Source organism: Carassius gibelio, chromosome A1 (genome assembly GCF_023724105.1).
Source record: "Carassius gibelio isolate Cgi1373 ecotype wild population from Czech Republic chromosome A1, carGib1.2-hapl.c, whole genome shotgun sequence".
NCBI classification, from domain to species: Eukaryota; Metazoa; Chordata; class Actinopteri; order Cypriniformes; family Cyprinidae; genus Carassius; species Carassius gibelio.
In genome coordinates, this window is record NC_068371.1 from 26,793,750 (window position 1) to 26,810,869 (window position 17,120).

At 39.8% G+C, this 17,120-nt stretch overlaps 1 protein-coding gene across 8 annotated transcripts; it reads right to left on the minus strand.

Moving 5' to 3' along the window:
* Positions 1-327: 327 nt before the first annotated feature.
* Positions 328-17,090, minus strand: LOC128017036 (lysine-specific demethylase 2A). 8 transcript variants are annotated; one of them, XM_052602115.1, is made up of 22 exons: positions 16,734-17,003; positions 12,772-12,910; positions 12,610-12,688; positions 12,418-12,464; positions 12,144-12,322; positions 11,948-12,054; positions 11,634-11,727; positions 9,955-10,108; positions 9,624-9,739; positions 9,145-9,271; positions 8,816-9,048; positions 8,524-8,601; positions 7,821-8,072; positions 7,620-7,736; positions 6,331-6,417; positions 5,911-6,069; positions 5,551-5,577; positions 3,848-4,992; positions 3,119-3,282; positions 2,823-2,969; positions 2,520-2,735; positions 328-1,697 (listed from the first exon to the last, which is right to left on the minus strand). In XM_052602115.1, the coding sequence occupies exons 1-22, from the start codon at positions 16,782-16,784 to the stop codon at positions 1,516-1,518; spliced, it is 3,900 nt and encodes a 1,299-aa protein (XP_052458075.1). In that variant the 5' UTR covers positions 16,785-17,003; the 3' UTR covers positions 328-1,515. The 8 variants fall into 8 exon arrangements, with proteins under 8 accessions (XP_052458075.1, XP_052458083.1, XP_052458055.1 ...); XM_052602123.1 differs by lacking the exon at positions 16,734-17,003 and adding an exon at positions 15,635-16,388; XM_052602095.1 differs by lacking the exon at positions 16,734-17,003 and adding an exon at positions 14,274-14,450.
* Between the last annotated feature and the right edge of the window lie 30 nt (positions 17,091-17,120).

Genomic DNA, 17,120 nt, shown 5'->3' on the forward strand with positions numbered 1-17,120 from the left:
ACCCCGTAGAGAAAATTAGAAATTAAACCAAAAAAGGAGATGAGCTGAAGGCCACTGCCACAGAAACATGGGCTTCCATACCACCTCAGTAATGTCACAAACTAATCACCTCCATGAAATGCTGAATTGAGGCAGTAATTAAAGCAAAAGGAGTCCCTACCAGTATTGAGAACATGTACAGTTAAAGAACATACTTTCCAGAAGGCCAACAATTCACAAAATCTTTTTTATTGGTCTCATGAAGTGTTCTAATTTGTTGAGATTTGATGGGTTTTTGATAAACGTTAGCCAAAATCATCACAATTAAAAGAACCAGACTTAAACTACTTTAGTTTGTGTGCATTGAATTTATTTCAATAAACAAGTTTCACAATTTTAGTAGAATTACTGAAAGAAATTTTTCCAAGACATTCTAATTTAAGATGCACCTGTATGTAGTCATATGACAAAATATTCATGAATTCTGAGCTAAAACGCAACATGTGACAAAACATTAAGTCAAACACATTGTTTGCTTTCCATTTTTAATTTTTCTGCTTTTTCATGAAAAAAAAGTTTTTTTTTTTTTTTTTTCAGAAAATAATTGCTATTGCGTTGCTACAAGTTGCAGTTAAATTATAGCTTTCCAAGGGTAAATGAACAAGTCTCAAATGTGAGCAACCCTCTCCTAGTTTAGGCAGGACAGGAGAAGGCAGGTGAATCACCCATTTGAGATGACGCAAAGCAAAAGTACAAAACATCAGAAAAAAAAAAAGTGACTTTGTTTGGTACGATGGAGTAAAAACTTAGTGTGGTGTGTTAAATATCTACAAACATCCAGGCAGCAGAACAGTCAGAAAGTTTGCACGACCAAAATAAGAGTTCAGACATCGTCACAAAGAAAGCACGAGTGAACGATCTAAAATGGTTAGCTGCAGTCTCTATGATTCAGATTCATCCTGTACTGCCACTATATTCTTTGATCAAGTTGTGGTGGATGAGAAGTATCAGGATGTGCCAAACCTGTCATTTTCTTTCTCCTTTCTTCAACTCGTCTGCGTCAACAAATCATCAGAACATCAGTGGCCACACCGGACTGAATCTCTGATCAAACCATTCTTTCCTCATTCACCAAATCCCACCTTGGCTAGATTCTGAAGTTCAGTCTGAAGCAAATTAGCAACATCTTGTGAAAGACTCTCTTTGGACTAGACTGAATGCCCATAGAAGAAGAAAAAGCCACACGCTGAATGTGTCTGGATCGGTCACATGGGTTGTGGGAATAAAATCCTCCACTTCACTTGAAGACGGCGGATGAAATATCCTCTCCTGTCAAGCCTGTTTTTACCTACTTTACCGGTTTCTCTACTAGAACAACAGCCATATCCTTCCATCCGTCTCTTTTCTTCAGCCTCATCCTCCCTTTCAGGCCAGATGAGCCTGTATTGAGTGGGATGGAGCACGCGTGAGCTTGCTAAGCAGAGCTGTGCGGAGACTGTGTGTGTATGCATGTGTGTGTGTATGTATGTGCTTATGTTATGATATTCTCTGAATGAGTTTGTCCTCGGTCAGACAGAATACAGTGCAGTAGGACAGGTCAGAGATGAAGTTTTCACAGCCACGTCGAGTCACATTCCTACAGCCCCGCAGATCCAACAGAGCCAGAGCCGATAACCGCTTCATATAGGACAGACAAGCATCTGTCAACTTATTACAACCTACAGAGACGAAGAACAGATTAATCCACCAACTGTGAGTAGTACCGGACTTAAGCATTACACCACTTGCTTACTGGGTGTCATCAGAATAAAAAGGTCTATCAACACCACTGTAATTCACAAGCAATTTGCATGACTCCAATCCATTGTTTAACATTCTGTGGAAGGAAAAGCTGTTTGTAAGAAACAAATGCACTGAAACATTTAACTTCAAATCATTGCTTAAATACCTCTATCCATAATACTGCTTTCTGCAGTGAAAAAAAAAAAGTTATCTTGTCTTGATCAGGAGACAAATATCCACAGATCAACACTGTTTATAGGCAAAACAAATAAACAATATGGGATGGACTTTTCCTCTGAAGGAAGTGTTATTTTGGATTATGAACTACTTCTAGATTTTAGCCAGAAGCAACAATTTAAAGTTAAAATGTCTTAATGATGGATTTATTACAAACAGCTTTTCACTTCATGAGCTGTTAACTGAAATTGTTTGGATAACTTGTGGATTGTGATGTTTTTATCAGCAGTTTGACTCATTCTGACGGCACCCATTCACTGCAGAGGATTCATTGGTAAGCGATGTAATCTTTTTGATGTGATCTATGTGGGAGTAATTTGTGTAATGATGTAACATCTCTACATGCATAATAAGGCATTAATATGTGCTATATGAGTATTTATAAACAGTTAAAATGCTAGCAATAAGAATAGTACTTATAAGCAAGAAGTTAATGAGAATTGGTTCCTAAACTAAAGTGTTGCCAATACGGAGTTTGCAGCACCAGTTGTGATAAAAATGTTGGAACAAATTAAGGGTACCTGAAAGATTAAGCTGTCTGAGAGTGTTGCGAGTATTGCAGCCAGTAGCAGTTAGCAGGTTGATGGACTGGTCTGTGAGTCCCTGGCAGTGGGACAGATCTAACCGGCGCAATGAAGGCATATGTCTAACGATCATCTTTAAGGTGGAGTCGCTCACATCCAAACCAGCCAAGCTCAGAGTGAACAAACCTCTCAGCCGACTGCGACTTTCACTGCCTGTTACATGAGAGAGTAGAGGTAAAAAAAAAAAAAAGTAAATTTCTGTTCACACACTCCCATTAATAATGATTATGAGTGCCTCACCTGGCTGCACAATGAGGTCTTTTATCTGTGAATCTTTGACACCCACGGTCCAGCTCAGGTCAAGTGTTCGCAAACCCGGACAGCTCTGTGAACTTAACGCTGACACACATAATGAAGAACTGCCTGACATTATTAGATCTTTCAAGCCTGTGAGGGGGGAAGAACAGAAAGAGAGAATATTTTAGTCTTAAATGTAATACATGCTTTATTTTTAAGCAATTTCATGTTAACATTAAAACATCAGACATTTTCAAAGTTTAAAACTGTTAGATCTATAAAAGGCTGAGAACTGGTACTTGGGAGGTGATGAATGAGCCAGGCAATCTGCTTCTTTGATACTGGTGTCCAGGAGAGGTCAAGTGTCACAGGTTGTCGTTTTATGATGGCTGACAGAGCCTGAGGACTGAGTGCCCGACATCGACTCAGATCTATCTGTGTCCATAAGCGCTTATCACAAACCCTACAGCAGGAGAGAACCAAAACAATTACTCCGAGAGAAGGGGAAAAAAATCATAAATTAACCAAAATGATCAAGATCAGGAATGGTCACAATTATGAAAGAAACTGCATGCATATATATATATATATATATATATATATATATATATATATATATATATATACCTTTTAGGAAGATACCTTCGCAGGTGTGTCTTTATATTCTGTTTTGTCGACCCCCACAACATAGTGTTGTTAACAACAGATTACTGAAAAGGGGATATTATAAGAAATAGAAGTACAGACCTTCTAATAATCAACTCTGTTTTTACTCTGAAGGCATAGCTATATTCCAGCATATATACTATATACCAAGGTGCGACTGATTGTCCGAAAAATACGGTATTTAATTACATTGCACACTTTGAAACTAGATTACAGCACTAAGTCATATTGTAATTCAGGTTTTATTATGCTTAATCATTCATCTCTAGTGTGAAAAGGCCTTTTGTTTGATAAAAACAAACAAACAGAAAAAGTCAATTAAAGGAAACACCCCAGGCCTTAACTGTAACTACTACACTTACCACTTGTACCAAGCCTTGCAGACTCTCATACACACAGCCATATCCGTCCGACCCAAGTAACGGAACACTGACATCCAAATGTCCTTTTCGCAGCCACGCTCGTTCCCTACATCACAGAATGAGGGATGAGAGAGGAGGGAAGGAGGAGAAGAAGTGGCGATGGCTGGAGGAGGTGGTGGTGGAGAAACAGAGGAACGAGAAGACATCGAGGACGGTGACTCGGTGTCTCGCTCTCGACCGTCCTGGTTGGAGCTCCGCCTCATGTGGCGGCCGGACATGTGGACGCTTTTGGATTGAGAGAGGCCATTACCGGCCGGTGTCGGGGTGCTGTTCCTGAGACGAGTCTTGGGTAGCGTCTTGCGCTGGTTGAAGCCAGGACCGCTAGGTGTTCGGGGAGACATAGCCGCCTCCAGTTTGGGCACAATGGAACCGGGGTCACGTTTGGCCTTTGGAGGACGCTGGAGGGTCACAGTCAGGTAGGAATCGCTCAGCAGGTCATCATTCAAGTCTGAGACTAGTAAGACGGGTGGGTCAGGATCAGAATCTGATTGGTTCTCTCCATCCTCATCATCTTCATCCTCCTCTCCTCCATCATCTAAGTCTTCCATCTCATCATCCTCTCCTTCAAAGTCCTGTTCCTCACTGTCTTCCTCATCATCATCATCCTCGTCATCATCATCATCATAGTCGTCAACTCTTCGCCTCCGTTTCCTTGAACGATGCTCCTTATCTGACCGGCCAAGATGGCGCTCTTCATCACTTTCATCCTCCTCCTCCTCATCATCATCTTCCTCATCATCATCGTCGTCTTCATCATCATCATCTGTTTCATAGCGCCGTCGCCTCATGTGGGATCCTCCTCTTAGCCTAACCCGACCCCCTCTCTCCCCTCTCGCTCCGAGCCCTCTCCTCATTTTCAGCGAACTTGTTGCCAAACTGCCTCCCCCTCGACTCCCTCGATGTGAGGAGCCTCTCCAAACCCCTCGCCTACCAGCTCCGTAACCCCGGCGGGATGAAGAGACCCTGCCCCGGGCTGATGACATCTTGCCACTACCGTCATCGCTGCCTGAATCATCATCGTGTTCCATCCCATGTCGCCGATAGATCTTAGCCACACGAGGATCAAGAGATAAAGACTTGCGTTTCTGAAAGAGAGAAAATAACATGTAAAAGAGAAAATAAGTAAGAAAATAGGTACACTAAAGCCACCTTTAAACAATCTTTAAAGAGGACATCAGATGCCCATTTTCCACAAGCTGGTATGATTCCTTAAAGTCTTCATGAAAAGTCTGTAACATATTTTAGTAAAGATTCCTCTATTGTCATGTAAAAGAACAGCCTTTTTACTAGTGGTACACCGATATATCGCCAAGGCCAATATTTGGCCTTTATTCAAAATATCTGCATTGGACATTACGTTTTTCGGCTTGGCCGATGTGCTCGAGGCAGGACTTTTATTTTGATTGCGCTGAGAGCGGCAGCGCCAGAACGTGCACAGTGCTCACACTTAACGGCTTTATATCGTTATCGGCCACTCGCTTTCCAAGATATCAGCATCAAAAAACTCATTTCGGTCGACCACTACTTTTTATCTTGTCAAAAATAGCTCTGCATGTCTCTTTAAATGAAAGATTTGCTTTTCCATTACAAATTTAGAAAATCATTCAAGCACTGATATAAAAAAAAAAAAAAAAAAAACGTACATGCATTTTAACACCTTCCAGTTTTAGCTGCAAAACAGAACAACACACTGTGTTTAATATGAACTTCAAAAGTCTCAACAGTGATGAACACAAGATCACTGAATGGAATCACACTAGCTGCAAACACAGAGCTGATTCTGAAACCCTCAGTCAGTCAAAGCAGGGGGCACGATGATGATGATGATGAACAGGGCAGGGAGGGCCAAAAAGAGAGAGCGAGAAGAGAAAGAAGTGGAAAAAAGAAGGAACAAAAGTGGGGGATTTATTGCAAGAGGTAGAGAGAGTAGAGAAGGGAACACATAAAAAGTAGAGCAGCTGTGCATGCGGCAGCAGTGGTGTGAGGAAGGCGGAGCCTCTCACCCGCTTCCTGAGTCGCTGCTCAGGGGCTGCGGCCCGTTTCTGGAGCGACCAGTGAGAGAGAGAAGAGGGGGGTCGCCCGACCCTGTGCCATGCCCTGCCCTCACCCCCAAGCCCCCCTGACCCATCCTGTGCAGCGATGTCATCACCACTGCCTGACGACTGGCACACAGGAAAACAAGCGTAACTGTTACACACGCAGATCGTGTATGTACAGAGTGTGTACATCACAGTAAGCTCTTGGCATGCATCTTTCTACGTGGTGTGAATGAGTGTGTATGAATGTAGGCCTGCAAAAGCTAGTAGCATTATAACAAACACTCAAAGCTTCCTTCATTTCAAAGGCATGAATGTATAATCAAAGAGGGGGAGAAGCCCTATTAAAATCGTGTGGGTCAATGTGCTTATAAAAATATGTTTTACCTCAGAATCTGTGTCTTTGCCCACAACACATTTAGGACACTCCCAGCAGCTTGGTAGGTCTTTGTTTATCACTCCCTCACCAGATGTCTACACAGACAAAAGACATAAGATTCATTACAACAGTGAAACTGTATAGATTGGCACTGTACTTGTATCAGTAAGAACAAAAAAAAGCTGTCCATTTCACAAAGGATAGCAAATGACAATGAAATGAGCAATGACATAAAAATATATTAAAAATAGTAAAAAAGTATATTAAGTATACTAAGGGTATACATTACCATTCAAAAGTTGTTTTTAAGAATAAATTTAAGCTTTTATTCAGCAAGGATGCATTAAATTGTAAATAATGTTACAAAAAAAAAAAAAAAAATGCTGTTCTTTTGAACTTTCCATTTCCAAATTTCACTTTTTTTTTTTTTTACCAGTATGTGTGCTCACTGGGAATAGAACCACAACCTTTAGTGCTGCTGATAACGCAATGCTGTACAACTGAGCCACAGGAACAACATTAATAGATCATGTGTAAACAGGACCTTTTCAGAAATCCTGGTAAATTTGTTCTGGCAAACATATCGCTCTTATGCAGATGGCATGATTACTCTGAGCTGTTTACAAAGCTCCGCTGCTTTAGAATGAGCTTTTCTATATAAATATGTGCTAGATGGACATCTCTGACAATTGCACCTCTCAGCTTTTTGTCACACTTCTCCATTCATCAGGGCTGCGACTCTGCAATTGTATACTATTATGCGCATTTCGTGTTTATAAGAGCAAAACCTTCTGATTGGCTAGAAACGTTAGTTTAATTGAGAGTGAAGCTGCTCCTCTCTTACCATTGGCAGGCGCACTCATGGACTCAAAAGTGAAACCATTTAAGATTTTTTTTTTCTTTCGCAGCCAAACGTTGCACGCCAGAAATCTGGCACGGTTCTGGAGAACTTTAAGCCCTGTATTTAAGTATCTGAGATGTACTCTCTCCAAGACTCATCTTAGACTTCATCACTAGAAATTTGGTATTTAAACTCTCATGGTAAAGGTTTTTCAAAGGGAAAGGTAAGTCAGTCATAGCTTAGAATTCTTGCTATAATAATGCATTTCTCTATTGAGAACATGAATACGATTTTTATTTCCAGAAGCCATTTGTTGCGCTCGGTTGATCTGAAAATTGTTTTCTGATGTCCACACATTGCAAAGCCTCTAGTCACAATGCTCACAAGATGAATGAATCTTAATAAAGCATTTTGAGAAGTCTACTGAATTGCTGTCTGTACTAATAATGTTTTTACCTTCAAACAGCTAGGATGTGTAATCTGAGCACAGTTGGAGCACTCCATGAGCTCCTCACTAGTTTCCTGGTTGCCTTCCCCACAGATCTCACATACAGCAGAGAGCGGCAGACCAGGCTATTGAGAAAACATATGAATCAATATAAACAAACAAAAGAAAGGCTACATTAAAAATAAAATGCACAATGTGAAGACACTCACAGCGAGACACTGGCGCAGGACACAGGTCTGTTTGAGTTTGCCAGGGCCACCAAATTTCTTCATGTCTCTGCAAAAGTTGCAGTCTCCACATTCTGTGCGGAGACAGGCCTCGCACCGTTTACAGCGCACGCGACGGCGGCGCAGCACCGACATATTAGAGGCTGGTTTCAATGACCGTGGAAAAACAGGTGTGGCTGCCAGCTTGGGACGGATAACAGGTGGAGGAGGAGGAGGGGGCTGGTACCAGGGGGGCTTGGATAAGGGACAAAGAGAAATCAGAGGTAAGTTCTACAGGGTGATGGGTTTAGGAGAGAATATTCAGATGGTATTATAAAAAAAAAAAAAAAAACCTGTCACAATTAAGAGTGCAGCAATTAAAGGTTCCGTTCATATTTTGCTTACACTACCATAAAAAGGACGACAAAAAACGGATGACCAACATATGGTTGCACCATTAATTTAATGTATGCAGGAACAAAATAACTGTTCTGACAAAATGATTTTCATTACTATATAAAAAAAAATTAAACAAGGAAATACCATGATGTTACAAATACCTCTTCTGAATAAAATTAATTATTCCACTGTATAGCACAAAATTACAAATACTGATCACAAAAATTACAATTGACAAAAACTGGATGCTTTTCTGGAAAGCCAATTACAAACAACCTATTTAAAGAAACTAATTCCGTGATCTTACCCTCTTTGGCCATCTGACAATGGGTTTTCCTGTGTAAGAGAGTTCAGGGATGTCATCAGCATGTTCTTTCAATAATGCCTAAAAGACAGAAAACAAAAACACTTTCAATTAAATTTCAAAATGACAACATCTTAAGCAACAACACCTAATATTAACCACTAGCATGTCAAGTCACATTTCTTATAAAAAAAAACTAAAAAAAAAAAAACTAAACAAATCAAAAATATCACCAGCAAGTACATCAAAATAGCCATTTCCAGAAGTATAAAACACAATGGACATGAGTTCTGACCCGTATGTCATGTAGAAGGGCAGCAGCATTGTGTATTCCTGAAGGCACGCAATTCTTATGTGACGGCAGCGACTCCAACTCCTCCACCAGGTGCCGCAGCCCCTGCAGCTCAAAAGGAGTCAAGTGAAGCTTCACCCCTGGTGCATTAGGTGGAGATGGAGCATCATTGTTATCCATTTCCTCTTCAGCATGGCCATTTAGTACCTCACAACCAGAGCCTTCCTGCCTCAAGCCTGTGTATTGGATTTGGAAAACGAGAAACAGACTTAAGAGTATCTGTGCTCAATAGAATCAAATCTGTTGGGAAGTGAATGTGTTAATGTGCTTACCAATTCCCAGAGAGTATTTCTGAAACTCAGGGATGAGGTAGGAGGTGTTGGTCATGCTGTACAGATAACGCTCCAACACATACCAGCACATCTCATGAAAGAATGGATACCGGAACTTAGCTTGCACCTGAGGAGCAACCAGAGACTATGAGTTTTATGATTTTTTTTTATCCCCAGTTATTATTTTCATAAAAAATGTACACCTTCGCTACCAAATTTCAAAAAATTATGTGACAAAGAAAACTCATTACTGTAAAAAAAAAACAATAGGTACAAGAATAATAATACCATGATAATTGGATTGCAGTAATTAATGATATAATGTATCTCTTACTACTTTGTTTATCTCTCTGGTGAAATATGAACCAGTCATGTTCTTAAAGGTTTTGTGAGATTTATCTACCATAAGTAATTACGCCCATAAAGGTTCATGTAAGTTATACAAGACAATGGTAGTTGCAGTAAAATGCTATACTCACCCGTGTCCTGTCCTCAATGTTGGAGATGTAGAGCTGCATGGGGATGTTAAAACTATGTAGAAAGTTCCCACCAAACACAAGTGTGTCTACTGGAGTGTACACAGCATGGACCCATCCTAACAAAAATAAATAAATGAATAAATAAATAAATAAAGGTTTTATTTAGGTATCATTCACAGCAAACATGTCATTTAAGAAAGCTCAAATTAATCATTCAAAACTAAAACAATGAAAACATATGGTAAGCTAAAAAATTCTAAATAAATATACACGCAATATAACAATTAAGTGTTTCTTATGTAAACAAATGTATTCGCCTGCATGTGTTTACCTGAAGGAATGATGAAGGTGTAGCCCTGCTTGAGCTCAATCCTCTGGCAATCAGTCGCCTTGTCACCAAGGAAGATGTCGCCTTGTTTCCCTGACAACACCCAGTTCTCATAAAGCTCCAGGTTTTGTGGCGTGGGCGGGATTAACCAAAACACCTGTAGCAGACACATCCAAATCGGGCTCATCTAGGCCAAAACCATTTTGGGGTATTTTGACAGCAAACTAATTGTCAGATACAAAAAAACCCAGTTCATATGACATACACAGCACATACGAAATGAATCCCGAAATGAAAATTGTCATTAATCACTTACCCACCATATCGTTCCAAACCCGTAAAAGCTTTGTTGGCTTCGGAACACAATTTAAGATTTTTTGGATGAAAACCAGGAGGCTCGTGACTGTCCTATTGACTGTCAAATAAATTACACTGTCAAGGTCCAGAAAAGTATGAAAGACATTGTCAGAATAGTCCATCTGCCACCAGTGGTTCAAACGTAATCTTATGAAGTGACGAGAATACATTTTGCAAGCGAAGAAAGCAAAAATAACTTTGATGACTATTCATCAATTTGTCTCATATGTCTTTCATATGATGTCTTTCATACTTTCCTGGACCTTGACAGTGTTATTTATTTGGTGGTCAATGGGACAGTCACAATCCTCCCGGTTTTCATCCAAAATATCTTAAATTGTGTTCCGAAGATGAACAGTTTTTATGGGTTTGTAACGACAATGAGGTAACTGATTAATGACAAAATTAGTTTTGAGGTGGAGTAACCCTTTAACTGTGACTGGGACTGTCATATACAAACATTAGAATGAAAACACTACTATAAAACGCTCAGTTTAGTTGCTGTGTTTCGCAGGGGTCTTGTGGGAGCATTGTGCATAATCCTACACATTCCACAAGGTTTTGCGATTATAAAGCTGGAAATTCCCGCAAACATTTATGCACTATTGTATTGAAGTTGAATCCTAACCGATTAAGAGAGCAGATCAGTCATCCGCATCTTCTCCCCACTCTAAAAATGCACAAATGGCCTCATCCATAATATACACGTTGAGTTTGCTCTGCAAGTGAGCTGCATGCTGCAATAAGACTAGCGCGCATTTTGGACAGCTGATGGAACTGTGACTTGCACATCACATAATGTCTCGCCAATTTAAACAATCAAATTATTTTAACCCATAGAGTACTCGTGCAATCTCTGAGAGACGGTATTCAATTGCACTCTCAGCCAAAGCGTGCACAGCCGCCTCTCAAACAGCTTGCGACTCTCAAGTGTCAGAGTTTACATATTTGATGAAAATAATTTCCTTATTGTCAAGCTATTCCATTTTACTTATCCATGGAACATGCATTTTCATATGTAGCCTAGATATTACGTTATCCAATGACTAGTTTGCATTATTTAGGCATTATTTCATTTAAAAAAAAAAAAATTAGTAACACTTTACAAAGCAACCATTTTAAACCCTAATTTTTTTATTGATTAATTAATGAACTAACAGTGTTTACTCAGTGAACACTCTAATGTTTTTTAGCATTGCTGGTCCCATGCCCATGAACTCTACCCCCACAGCAAAATGAACCATGGCTCCAAACGGTGATATGAACGGAACCATTGCACTGGTATATCGTTACACCCCTAGTATATATCCACAGTGTTCTCTGACCTTGCAGCCCCGCTGTATGTGGTACCACACAGATGTGCCTCCAAAGTCTACATGGAAATCTGTGTAACAGCCCTGCACGCTCATTAGGCAGTACCTGGAAACAGAACACAGGCAAATTTAAAATGGGGGGAAATTACTGTTTTGTTGAAGAATAACAAAAATGAACAAGGAGGGCTGTGTGAGAAATGGAACATAAAGTTAATGCAGCAGGCTTATTTCCTTGTCCTTTTATGTTTTAAAGCCTTTGCAAGATATAAAATAAGACCGAGCATTCATTAATATAGACTCTTTTAGGGATGTAATTATATGCTCACTTCTGCACTTTGGGATATTGCATGTCAGTGATAGAATTTGTGGCATCTCTTTGTCTTTCCTTCAAGTGTCTTGGCCACATGTTGTCCACCCAGTCAATCATGTCCACCTGTGACAACATGGATAAATATTCTAACTATCACAGACTGGTCTAAATATATGTATGTTTTGGCTAGTCTTAAGTGTTAAGGTACTTACCGTGGCAGGTCTTTGGACATAACGTTCTAGTTTAGTGTGGCTAAATTCAAGGCTGATAACATTATAAAGCTTCTCTCTCTGAGAGGGAGGAGTCGTATAATAGCTCTTCCATTGCATCATTGACATCTCCGTCCCCTTTTGAGTATCCACATCCATAACGTCAATCATACGCCGACTTCCTGTAAAGAGCGATGAGCAGGAAGGAGATGCTGAAGTGCCACTGATGCTAATCAACATGAAATTCATCAGCATATCGAACCACAAAAACACTTACCTACTAACGACTTCACATCATTTACACTGAAGTCTGGTTCTGGCATTCTTAAAAGAAAATATAGCAAATTCAGATTATATTCAAATTTAAAACTTTATAAACATTCTGAAATGTGAAAGAAAAAAAAAAGAGGAAAAATAGGAACTGTAAAGGGCATAGATAAGAAAAAAAAAAAAAGGGACAATCTCTTACTTGATGCCAAGTCCATCAGGTCTCTCAAACACAATGGGGTCCCGAAGCCCACATCTCTGAATGTACTCATATGTGAGGTCTAAAAAACAACAGGCAGCGTTAAACTACACACTCCATGAAGATCTTTGAAGAGTTCCATGAAGAGTCTGATCTCTTTTTCACCTTTGCCCTCCATGCGTTTGACTCTGTCTGAGCCGAAACGGTTGCTGTGGAGCTTCTCTTCCAGATCGAAAGTCCTCTTTCCATCGATCTCGTCATCGGAAAGGCCATCGTCTTGGTAACGCCGCCGTGTGCCAGACCGCTGTAAGAGTGAGAGAATGAGACCATGAAAAAACGGTGCAAGAGCAACACTATTTCTCTGCATACACTCTTCCTTGTGTTCTGAATGCTGAACAAATGTTGCATAACTACCACCATTTCAACTTGTTGGGCTATTTGAGCACACACCTACACTACACTGAGAGATGCACTTGCCCACAATCTCACACACAGATACAGTGAGTACAGAAAAGCCCTTTGACTTTCAACGGTGGTCAATTTGACTAACTCAGCATGAAAAGAGCTTTTACTGTAGCATTTCAGTCCTTCTTCATAGTACCAACTATATTATTATTAACTGAAAACAGTTGTGCTGCTTAACATTTTTGGGGAAGGTTTTCACAATGATTTTTTTCTTTTCAGGATTCCTCGATGAATAGAAAGTTCAAAAGAACAGCATTTATTTAAAATAAATCTGAATGTTAGTGTACCGATTATGTAGATAGAACTTCATTCACAAAGGAAAAAAGTATCTGAAATAATGCATGTTTGCAATGTTAATGATGCTGAGATGCACCACAGTTCACCGAGAGCAGGTGAGTAACACACACAGAACAAAACAATAAGACCCTCTCCTCTGCCCTCAATATCTCTGTGGTGAAGTGGAACCACTAGCCAATGACACACTTCTTAAAGCCCTGGCCTGTTGTCACACCCTCTCAAACACAACAAGAAAAAAAGGGGGAGAAAAAACCCCAATCAAATGAATTGAGCATGACTGTGCAGTATCTTAGAAAATTAGCAACAAGCCCGTTCAAATGCCTTTGAACAACTAAAACCGTGTGGACCTCTATGATCAGGCAAACAAAGCCCTACTGAAAAAACAAAAAACAAAACAACCTTCGCATTGGCAGAAACTAGCCCAAACACATGAATATTGGCCTCATAACTCTTCATTCAAAAATTGAGAATTGCATTATGTCATGTTAAAAACAAGCGATTCGGTACGTGTTTTCTGCTCCAATACAACAATTGTGCCTTGTCTAACTGAACGCAAAATCATGTCCTGTACGTTAATCTAAAACTGCTGTCACAAACTGAAAGTCACCATGTACACCATGTTCCCGTTCCAACCAATCAGACAGCAAGGAACCGCCCAAAACGCAACACAACATTAAGATTAGATATTTTTGATGTCAATGCTAATAATAATTGTTTGTTGCTTGTGTCCATCCCTAGTCAACAAAGCTGCAGTCTTCACGTCCTGTGGGAAAAAAAGAACAATGAAACTGATTCCAGAATGAAAACCTTAAATGCACTCTTGTTATTTCCTAGCATTTGATCACCATCTCTTTAGCAGTGCGCTAAGAGGAAGCCCTGGTGGAAGGACACTACACACCTCGCACCTTCAGTGTCACATCTTCATCCCTCTGCTGGATTTTCCTCTTCCTGCCTCTGCGTCTCATCAACAGCACTCCTCCATCAACAAGCTTAAGGATCTCCTGCCCATTCTCCATCCCTGCCTTTCTTTCAAAAAGTGACAATCTGCCGTCTGTTCTCCTCGGTCATCCTTTCGCCTCTGCAGTGCCCCCTCCCATTCCTCCCCCGTCTCCACATGTCTGATCACATGGTCCACTAAACCAATCTCATCAATCATCCTCCACTTCCCCAGCCTCAACAAAGACAGTCCGCAAACAACAATCTATCCAATCATCCTTACTTTCAACCACCGTCCTGTTCTTCAAAAACTATTGGGGGAAATGTTACAATCCAACCAACAATATGATTTCAAACCACCCTAACATTATAGATGATAAATTATAAATTCATATCTTGAGCACAAGGCTAAGAGATCTTTTAACTAACTGCTACAAATTCTCTCAAAGCATCTTTAAACAACAGAACCACTACAGACAACCACACATTAATAATTGTAAAAGTTAAAAAAGTCAGCGTCAGCAACTAACATTCAGCATTTTTGTACACATTAAGTTGTTAATTGACAATATTTGATGCATTAATGAAATCAAATAAGAGTGTTTTTAAATGCCACTTGATCAGAATTTGGTGTGCCTGGGTTTGAATAAAACTATAATAATTACGTTATACATACATACAAACAAACACACATACATACACAACTACATATATACCGGCAAAAATATACAAAATTATATGAATATTGATAGAGCGAAAGTGACCTGTCAGATTGGATCAAGAGAACCTAGACCATTTTAAAATCGCAGGTAAAAAACATTAAACCACACACAAAACATTATTATATAATAAAATAGTATTACGAATTATGATTATTTTTAAAGTTTTGTTTAATTTTTTGGTTCTGCCAGATATTCGCGCCAACCAGCCAATCATTTTTTGTTGCTTTTTTTTGTCATCAAATATTGCAAGAACGGTTTGAGAAATTACAGTTATTCTTATTATTCTACTGATTTTTGATGTGACAATGGAAATGTTACCAGGTCATAAAAACGTGGTTCTTCTGCGAGTCGGACCGAAAAAAAAATAATTCTATACTGTATCTAACCTGTCCGCGACAATGACAGACTTAACGTTACCTAAATACATGTAAATCATTTTAGTGAACCGTTGCATTCTCTTTTTCCCACTCAAATGACAGCAGTGGTGTAGGTGAACACTGCTAACATTTCAACAGCTTCAGCTAAAGTTTCTGTAAAAATGCAGTATATATACACAATGTACCAGCCAAATCAGAGCATTTTATTGTCCAGGTGTCCACTGCACTTACCAGTCGCTTGCTGTAGCGCGGTTTCGGATCGTCCATCGTCAGGATGAAGAATCACGCGCCAACGAACACGTTTACGTCAGATTATTGCGTTTTAAATAACTGCCCCAACTGTGTTTGATCGTCACTTTATATCAGTGTCCGTTTAACGATACGTTACATGAATAATTGCTGCATTAAAAAAAAATCTAATTGTTTTTGAACTCGTCAGCAGGTTCGTTCACACAGAAGCGGGTTCAACGATATCAGCGTGCTCCTAAATACTACAAAACTATTGTATTATAATCTCACACAAAAAGTGGAAGAGGGCAGGTTATTAAAACAACCATGAAAGCTGGTCAAGCTAAGCGCTGCTGATGATCGAGAACGAGCTTCAGCACCAACCGCTAACCAGCCTAACGTACAACAAAACATAAATATTTACATTATAAAGCCATATGGGGTCTTGTTCGTTCATACGGATTATATGTACAGCGTCTAATATTGTAAACAACCATAAAGAGTGCGGCGAGAAACACAAGATAATCCCGGTTCAAGTTTCAAATGAAAACATATTTCCACAATACTTAAACTCAGGCTCACAGTGGGGAAAATCCAACGGTTCAAATAGTCCTCTTTTAACTAATAAAATGAGCACTCCAAATAAACTCCTCTAGTAACTTTTCTATTCTAAGTGAAAGTAAGCATTATTTATACAGCTCCACTGTGTGAATTCACGATAAAGTTAATGTAGTACATCATCCGCCATTTTCACTTCGTCACAAAAACACCAAAAAGTAAGACCCGCCCGTTACTTGTTCAGCATCCAATCAAAAAAGCATGCGACGCCATGGCCTTTGCTCTCATTGGTTAGTGTTGCTGTCACTTCAATGGGAGGCGGCACTAAGATAAAATAATTGTACACGTGACCAAGGGAGTCACACTCTCATTGGCTGGAGTTGCATGCCGATCAACACAGCTATACAAAGACTGGTTTACATGTGCTGAAAGCTTCTCGTTGCCAACCAATCAAATATTTAATATCAACACGCTCACTCCGTTTTATGAAAATTTCAGCTATAATTTTTTTAATCCTTACGAGTAATAGGAATACAAAAAATACCTTTATTCTTCCGTGGCTTGACGTCGCATCTCCCGCGGACGTCCAGTCCATGACTGCATAAAGCTCTCGCTTGGGGTCGTCTGGTAAAATAAATCTACATTTCTTGCGAATTAGCCCAGTGACAGTGAACTAACTTCACATAAGGTCTTCATTAAGTCCTTGACTTAATTTTGTTGAGTCTAATAAACTGTCCGGAAAAACTGTACACATTGAATTGTCGGTAAACCAGCACAGATAAGTCCGCATGGTGCAACTTTTCGTTCCTCCCAAGCGATCAGGAAGTCGTTGTTCATTGGTGAGCTACAGCTCACGCGCAGCCACTCATTGAACTGAACAGCTGTCGATAGCTACACCCTCAAAACCAACTGCAGGAAACGTTTCTCATAT

What these genes read in the sequence shown, in the direction of transcription:
- LOC128017036 (XM_052602095.1), bottom strand. Translation starts at nt 14,384, where the DNA reads ATGGAGAATGGGCAGGAGATCCTTAAGCTTGTTGATGGAGGAGTGCTG. An exon ending in ATGTCCAAAGACCTGCCACG is followed by an intron (nt 12,055 to 12,143) that starts GTAAGTACCTTA and finishes ATGTTGTCACAG; the next exon opens with GTGGACATGATTGACTGGGT. An exon ending in ACATTGAGGACAGGACACGG is followed by an intron (nt 9,272 to 9,623) that starts GTGAGTATAGCA and finishes GTTGCTCCTCAG; the next exon opens with GTGCAAGCTAAGTTCCGGTA.